The 8,886-nt window shown below is 41.9% G+C and overlaps 1 protein-coding gene across 4 annotated transcripts in view; it reads left to right on the top strand.

Annotated features, from left to right (window-relative positions):
- Positions 1 to 891: 891 nt before the first annotated feature.
- Positions 892 to 8,886, top strand: part of Sf3b1 (splicing factor 3b subunit 1) — a 45,392-nt gene continuing 37,397 nt past the window's right edge. For all 4 annotated transcript variants that reach the window (XR_012447317.1, XR_012447318.1, XM_020156888.2 and 1 more), the window contains exon 1: positions 892 to 1,024. Coding sequence is in view for 2 of the 4 variants with exons in the window: in XM_020156888.2 (XP_020012477.1) it covers positions 895 to 1,024 (130 nt within the window). In the remaining 2 variants the exon portion in view is untranslated. The remainder of the gene's footprint in view (positions 1,025 to 8,886) is intronic.

Raw genomic sequence — 8,886 nt, 5'->3', positions numbered from 1 at the left:
CTGATAAGTATTTGGGTTATGAGTCTATCATACAGTGATGAAACAGTTTTCTGTGTTGTAGTTCTAGTTTTGATCCCTTCCTGTTTTTCTAGGGTGGAACTTGGACCCAATATTCTGAGTTCTCTTGTTCTTTTACAACTCCTAAATCTAAGTCAGTAATTGGTACCTAGGAAAAAAAGATCGTATTTGATTCATTAAAATTCCTGATTTAGGAGTAACGTTTATGATTTACAAGGCATTTTGCCAAGTGAGTTCTGATGATCAATGTTTTTCTCACAACTCGTGAAGCTAAAAGCTAGAAAAGAGCGACAAGACCCTCGCTGAGCTACCTATTAACTATGACCTTCCAAAACCTCCCATGTCCCTCCACCCTGGGTTTTCTCTCATTTCTTAAATGGGATAGCAACAACTAGACTATTTGAGTTAGTTTAACAATGTCTGGGAACACACATTGTAAATGAAACTCCTACTTTAACGATAGGCAATTAGTGAAGGAGAAGTGACCTTGAATTACAGCGCAAAGCATGGCTGTGGCGAGACCACAAGCAAGCGGACGCTACCAGGGACAGGGGCGAAGGAAAGCTTTTGTGCAGCCCCGAGACTCCAGCGCGCCAACTTAGAGAAAGGGGATGGGAGGTCTAAGGACACTTCCAGTGGCAACAGCCCAGTAGTCCGTACAGTGACTACTCTTAACTGCGCGGGTGGAGTCCACTTTCCTCCGGGAAAAAGCACTCAAGCAGGGCTGGCCCGCCCACGCGAAGTTTCCCGGGTATTTCCGGGCAGCCGACCCAGGGCCCAACCCGGCTCCTCCCACACCCACCATGCACCTCGCGGTTCTATCCAGCTGGCAGCTTTGTCACGTGTCTTCCGACGGCGCGCGTGCCCGCTCGGCGCATGCGCGGAGAGCAGTCCCCGCTATTTTTCTCCGTGGCGGTGGCGGCGACGAGCGGAAGTTCTTGGGAGCGCCAGTTCCGTCTGTGTGTTCGACTGAACAAAATGGCGAAGATCGCCAAGACTCACGAAGGTAAGCGGCTTTTTCCTTCTTTCGTGTCTTGTCTGCTGCCTACCTGCTAAGACTGCCCCCCGTGACCTCTGCCTGTGGTGTCTTTTGTTGGGGGCCGAGCCCACGCTTCGGGGTCTGGGTCGTCTTCTCGGCGCCCGCGGCGCAGGCCACTGCCCCGCGTAATGGCGTCCTACTAGTACACCCCCGGCAGGCGCTTTGTTCCGTGTTTGGGTGCAGCTACTTTAGAGTTGCTTCTCGTTTTCTGGCCGGAGGGCCTCGTTCGAGCGGCTTGCCAGGGCTGGGGGTCATGGAAAGGAGGGGTGCGAGGAAAGTCTCTTCCGCCCCTCGGCACTGTCGTTGCCATAGTTTGCATGGGAGACTCAGAAAAGCACCGACACACGGCAGCCGCTTTTCGGGGTGTATTAGGTGGAGTTTGTTGAAAGTCAGGCTCTTTGCTCCTGTCACCGGTTATGTGTGTGTATTGCTTGAGTGATTAGTATTGTTGCAAGAAATGGGTCGGGCATAGTATCGGGTACTTCCTCCTCTAATCACTTTTGTTTCTCTTTGGATTTTGATTCTTGGAGGAGCAGGCGGAAGAGGGGAAGGCACGTTACTTTTATCAGTGACCGAAGCTTTTAAGATAGTTGATTGTTTCATGGCATACAGAGTATACAAAATTAGTGAAGTGTTGGGAATAGTCTTAATAGTTGTGAGAGAATGTCCAGAGGAGACAGGAAATGGGGCATGGGAAGTGGGAACAGAATTTCTTGACTTTTGACTTAGAATCCGAAATTTGCATTGAACACTTTTGAGAGTGTCACTTTTTCACACATATTTTCTAGGTGGTGTGGCTCAGTATTAGTTTGTGAGAAGTATTAGAGTAAGGCCACCAAAAATTTCACAGTCTGATGGAGGAAACCTGTATATTCTTTTCTGAGCCAAGTAAATGCTTAAATAGAAGTAGAAGCAACATCTTCCAGGAAGCTGGGTAACGGAGTGATTAACTTATGCCTAGTTATTTAAGGCAGGAGGTGACGTGTCCCTGGTATAAAAGGATCAATCAGTTTTAAATTAGGAGAGGACATCTGAGCCTGAGAGAACGTCCTGTAACAAGGCAGTGAGTCGTGAATGATGTGCTTGAGTCGTGTCTACTATGGCAGGAAAAGAGGGTGCAAGAAAGGAATTAGTAGGTGAATCTGCAAAGCTTGGTTAAGGACTGGACGGTGAATGGCTTTGAATAGTTGGGCCACCCAGAGGACCTGAAGCTCAACACTTTTTAAATCAGAAGTGTTTTGGGCCTTACACTTTTGTCTTTTGACCATCTCAAACATACTTTTGCAAAATAATGAGAACACTTAAAGATACTGCTTTTTTTTTTTTTTTTTTGTGGTGCTGGGGTTTAAACGCAGGGCCTACACCTCGAGCCACTCCACCAGCCCCTTTTTTGTGAAGGGTTTTTTTCGAGATAGGGTCTCCCATAGTATTTTCCCGGGCTGGCTTCGAACTGTGATCCTTCTGATCTCTGCTTCCTGAGTAGCTAGGATTTTAGGCGTAAGCCACTGGCGCCGGGCTTCATTCTTAATGTAAAGGCATTTTGTAGCTTTAGTTGTTTAGTTATATCATAATATAATATATCCTCTGTCAAGAAAATCTAAAGTTCTGACCATTGTTATAGAAACTCAGCTGAATATCTCAGTTGCTTTCAATTCATTGGCAAAATGTGCCCTTTTGTTTTATTTTTTTGGCTGCATGGAATTTGAACTCAGCGCCTCAGGCTTGGCGAGGCCAGCGTTCTTACAGCTTGATCACTCTGCCAAGCTCTTTTTTGTGATGAGATTTTTCGAGATAGGGTCTCATGGAACTGTTTCCCGGGGCTGGCTTCAAATCGCAACCCTCCTGATCTGTGCCTCCCTGAGTAGTCAGGATTATAGGCCTGAGCCACCGGCACCCTTTTATTTGTAATTATTCTACTGGTGTGAATTCAGCAGTGACATAAATACTGAAACATTTGGTTTTGACATTTGTGACAGCACTCGAGATGACCAGAAATATACTTCTCCATCACTGGGGGGTGTTAAGTCAGAGGAGGATGAATTTTTAGTAGAACTACATAACAGCATTTACATGACTTCTTGCTCTCTTCCTCATGAGAGCAAGAATTCCTGGAGAATTTAGTAGTTTTTCATGGCCGATCAGTGATTTCATTTGTAAGGCCACATGTGGTAATGTGGTGCAAAATTAATTTGTTTTCCTTGGGGGACGGGACAACGACTGTGGTCCTCAATATAAATCTTTGTATTGTATTATTTACAGTAGTCTTAGTAAGGTTTTCTCTTCTACTTTGAGATTGTTGCATACAGGAATTTTACGTATTTTGATCTCCTTGGTACCGGGTGCATAATGGGTGCTCAGATGTTTAACAACATTTAATGATAGATTAATATATACTGGATGTATTTTAAAAGCTTCACAGAAAGAGAACTTTCTGTGGATCAATCTCAAGGCCTCCAGCGTGCTACCCAAGCATTACCACTGAACTATACCTCCAGTGGGAAAGAGGATGTTTAAATATATCTTTGGTAGACTTAGATAATTTTGGTTGAGATGGGGGGAAGCAACACTTAGATTGGGAACCTCCTGAGCTGAAAGGGAGAAAAGTTGGGTTAGCATCAAATTTTGGAAGACTGTGAACACTGCAAAAGGTTTGATTTTGATTTCCCAATGACTCTGCAGTAAGGTGCCCTTTTTCTTCTCCCAGGTAACAAGTTACTCTTCTGTGTTTTCAGAAAGTTTCAGTGTGAAGGATGGCTTAAAAGGAGGTAGAGCAACCATTATGGAATAAATAGTTGTGATTTAAGTTGTCAACCATCTTGTTCTCAAACATTTCTTTATTGTACCTTGTAGTTTAAAGTAATGGCTGCATCGGTAATTTGTACTTGAGTCTTAGGAGGTTAATAATACTGGGTTAGGTTTTTGTTACATCTTCCTACAATGGTTCTTTTCACAGGCTGTTAATTCCCATCATTGAGCCAAACCAAAAACAATCTTTTTTCTTGGTGGTGTATCTTTTGCAAACATTTCTATTAGGGTCAACCCTCACATCCTCTTTAACCTGATTATTTTTATTTTACTCTGGTCATTGCGGCTTAGATTTCAGTGATTGAAAAATAAAAACTGTATTTACTCAAAATCTTTTGGGCTTTTCTGCATATCAAATTGTATTAAATTGTATCAGCCAGTGTAAGGTTAGGAATGTTTACAATCTTGGCATCTAGTAGTTCTTTGAGATACTGCTGACTTAGGGAGTACACACTTTGGTCCTTTTTGGAAGGGAAAGATGATTTAACCAAAAATTGTGTATAGTAGCTTGTTTTGCCGCTAATCTCTAGCATTAGAAAATTTGGTAAATCACAAAGCTGAAAAGGGATTTTCCTAGTTTTTTGCTTGCGGATGGATCAGAATAGGTACAGTTCTTTGTTTTTCTTAGTGGTTTTGGGTTTGCAGGCTTCTAGTTGCAACTGAAAAGAAAGGAAAAGCTTAAATTTGCTTAAGGACTTTGAGGGGTCTTTTTAGGGGGAGGGATAGTATTGAGACTTGAACTCAGTGCCTCCTGTTTGCTGAGCACTGCTGGTTTTTTTTTTTCCTGTGGACTGTGGTTTGAACTCAGAGCCTACACCTCGAGCCAGTCCACAAGCCCTTTTTTGTGATAGTTTTTTTTTTTTTTTGAGATAGGGTTTCTTGGCCTGATTTTTTTTTTTTTTGGTATAATTATTTAGGAATTGGTTTATTAGAGTTGTCTGTAGTGTTCAATAACATTTACACTAGAGTTAGTGGTCTTACTGGGGTTTTGTTGAATGAAAAGGCTGAGAGTTGGGTGCAGAATATACTTCCTGTTTTTCTGCATTGTCTTTTAGAAGTTTCATTTTTGCGAAATACTTGCTCACCATTTGCTTCTGGCTACCCTAGAATATATGTCACTATGGACCAGACCAGAAGGATTCAGTGAAATGAACATCTGTAATATGTAATGAACAGTAATTCATACGTTGAAAACAATCCAAATTAAAAATGAGAAAGAAGCATCAAGGAAGAAGTGGTACAAACTAGACTTTGCAGTATCTGGAGCATTGAAAGAAGAAAAGGCACAGGAGAGAGAAACAGTAAAGGCACAGAATTGGTGGGGAGCAGTTACACAGCTGGATCAGATGTGACCTTCTGGTATCAGTGACATACTTTATTTTTGAATCTAAGTTTTAGTTTAAAATATAACCGGTAGGTTAGATAGTTCTCATTTTTTTTTTTTGTTACTGTTTTTCTGGTGCTAGGGTTAGAGTCCAGGGCCTCATGCAGGCTAGGCAAGTAGCTACGTCATTTAGGACCCCTAGTTATATAGTACTATCTTTTCATGTCACGCTCAATTCCTATACACCCCTCCCCCTTACTGGGAATTGAACCCAGAGCCTCTACTTTAGCATGCTAGGCCCAGCCCTCCACCACTTGAGCCATATACCCCACCCCTTTTGTATTTTTTTATATCTGGTCTTGCTATATTTCCCTGGACTGTCCTGGAACTGTGATCTTCCTGCTTCTGCCTCTGCCTCCTGAGTTAGGATTACAGGTTCCAGATAAAATATTTGATTTGCTCATGTTAGAAAAAAAGCTTGCGCTTTTTGTGGGGGTTTTTTGTTTGTTTTGGTTTTGGGTTTTTGTTTTTGTTTTGTTAGGGTACAGGAGGCTCAAACTCACGGCCCCAAGTTTGCTAGGCTTGCTAGGCAGGCGCTCTATCACTTGAACCATTCCTCACCCGTGAAAGTTTGCACTTTTGACAAAAAGTGCCTGAGTTCAAACTCAGGCACTTTACTGCTTGAGCCACACCTCCAGTCCATTTTGCTCTGATTATTTTGAAGATGGGCGACGAGGGGGGGGGGGGTTGGTCTTATGAAATATTTGCCTGGGCTGGGTTCAAACTGTGATCCTCCTGATCTCAGCCTCCCAGGTAGCAAGGATTACAAGCATGAGCCAACTGGTGCCCAGTTAAGAATGTGTTTTCTGGTAGTTGAAAGTATGCCAGTGATTAGAATCCCCCTCCAAAAGGAAAAATCATTTTGTAGGGAGTTCAGTTGAATAATGACATCTTTGTACATGATTGGAGCAAATTTAGTTTAATTTTTTTTCTTAAGATTTAGAAAATACTTCGTTACCATTAACTAACAGCTCATTAACCAGAAAAGGAAAAAAATTTTCAGAACTGGGACATTTAAGGGACTGAGGCCTGACTTAGGCTGTAGAGCACCTGCCCCATGTGAAGCCCTGAGTTCAAACCCAAGTACTGTTAAAAAAAAAAAAAGCTGGGGGGAGGGGGTAAGAAGAATATTTAAAGTTTAATATGTTATGTAAAACTTTTAAAAATTGTGTTTATGTTTAGCAGAGGACTACATTTCAGAAAGGAGAGAACTTTTATTTTTTTATTTTTTGTGGCACTGGGGTTGAACTCAGGGCCTCATGCTTTCTAGGCAGATGCTCTACCAGCCTTGTTTTTGTGTTGGGTATTTTTGAGATAGGGTCTCCTGAACTATTTCCTTGGGGCTGGTTTCAAACTGCCGTCCTCCTGATCTTTACCTCCTGAGTAGCTAGGATTATAGCCGTGATCTACCCAAGCCCAGCTAGGGCAAGTTGTTTTAATCTGTTCACTAGTCTCTTCCAACCCTCATTTTGAAGCAAATGCTGGATGCATTATTTTATCTATCAGTATTTCAGTATATATTTCTAAAATGTAAGGATTTAAAAAGCAATAAACATCATTACACCTGAAAATTAGTATAATAAAGTACCCAGTTAGTGTTCGGTTTGTCCGTTGTCTTTTTGGGAGGAGGGTTGAACTTGTGCTTGCTAGGCAGGCTCTCTACCACTTGAGCCACACCTCTAGCCCTGCCTGTTGTCTTCTCAGCATTTTTTTCCAGTTTGAATCAGGTTCCAAATAAAACCTGTATATTGTGATAAATCTTTTTCAGTTCATAGATTTATTCTCCCATCTTTCTTTTCCCTTGTAATTTTGTGTGTGTGTGTGTAAGGGAGTACTGGGTTTGAACTCAGGGCCTACACCTTGAGCCACTCACCAGCCCTTTTTTTGTGATGGGTTTTTTTTTTTTTGGGATAGGGTATTGAGAACTATTTGCCCCGGCTGGCTTCGAAATGTTACCCTCCTGGTATCTGTCTCCTGAGTAGCTAGGATTGTAGGTGTGAGCCACCGGTGCGTGGCTATAATTCATTTTTTTCAACTCCTTTGTCCTGTAGTTTCCTACAGTGTGGAGGGAAAAGGTTAAGCAACAACTGTTGCTGCAATCAAGATAGTGGGGCCACCAAGAAAAAAACAGCAGACCATTGGCATCGTATCCTTGGACATGTGGTTCCAAGGAGATGCTGTTGAGCAAAACCCGTGAATGCTCAGAATGCATAGAGTTCAGTATTGTACTGTGGATGCTTGATTCATTTTTCCCATAACACCATCACAATGCAGCTAAAGACATGCTGCCTTTCAACAAATCTCAGATTTTCACTTTATCATTTAAGCATATCATTTAAGCTTTTTTGGGAGGCATATTTTCACAAAATCAAGGGCAGGGAAATACTCAGTAGATCACACAAGGATTTAAAGAGAGCAGACAATAACTCGGGACTGATGTGAACTCCACATGAACTGAGGTGCATAATGCTTGGGCTGGAATGAAAATTTTTGTTTCTGAAATTTCTTTTGATTTTTTTTTTTCACCATACTTTGTCAGAACCACTGTGTAATAAATCTATGAAGAAGACGGGCTTACTGTATTGGTTCTAGAAATGACTTCAGGTTTTTTGTTTTTTTTTTTGGTGGTACTGAGATTTGAACTCAGGGCCTACTCCTTGAGCCACCCCACCAGCCCTTTTTTGCGTTGGTTTTTTCAAGAAGAGTGTTTGTCTGGACTGACTTCAAACCATGATGCTCCTGAGCAGCTAGGATTACAGGTGTGAACCACCTGTACCTGGTGATGAGCATGGTTTTAAAATTCATATTTCAGGTTTAGTTTGCACAAACTATGGGAAGGAAATCTAACAAAGGACCCCACACATTCTGGTTTCCCTCCCACCACAGGTTTTTTTTTTTTTTTTTTTTCGGAGGGGCAGGTGTGAGCATTGAACTCAGGACCTCACACTTGCTAGGCAGGCATTCTGCCACTTAAGCTGTGCCCTAGCCTGTGAGAAAACTCTCACAGTTTTCTAACAAGTTTATCTGCAATCTGAAATAGTTTTATGTGACACCCAAACAACTGAAATGGACCTTCACCACTTAATACACACTGCTATACAATGGAATATTATGCAGTCTTATAAAGGCTGAGGCTCGATATACATAATAACACGGAGATTGGTGTATTTATGAGTTTAGATGGGCTAAAGTGCCAGCTTTTGGCAGTTGCACATATGGCTACAAGAGGTCCCAGTCTGTTCTTGCCCAGATGCTAGATGACGGCATCCATTTGTCTGTCTTCTAGGAGTCCAAATGAGAGCAGGATTAGGCTGGAACACAAAATTTGTTCATGTTTGTCATAATTGAGCAGGGAGAGATTAGCATACACCTTTCCTTCTTTCTCTGCCTTTTCAAGTCTTCAGTAGGTTGGACTTTTGCAAGAGTGTGCTCCCTCTGCTAATCTCTGTAGTTCATTTTTTATTTGCAGATGATAGTTGTACAGGGAAGATACATTGTGACATTTACATATGTGTTTATAATATATCTAATTGGATTCACTTGCCCATCATCCATAGTTCATATTTAAAATGATGTATAGCTTTTTTTCCCTTTTTTTTTCTTTTTGGCAGTACTGAGGCTTGAACTCAGGGCCTACACC

Source organism: Castor canadensis, chromosome 4 (assembly GCF_047511655.1).
Source record: "Castor canadensis chromosome 4, mCasCan1.hap1v2, whole genome shotgun sequence".
Lineage (NCBI taxonomy): Eukaryota > Metazoa > Chordata > Mammalia > Rodentia > Castoridae > Castor > Castor canadensis.
The sequence above is the reverse complement of the archived record's forward strand: the minus strand, read 5'-3'. Positions and strand labels throughout refer to the sequence as shown.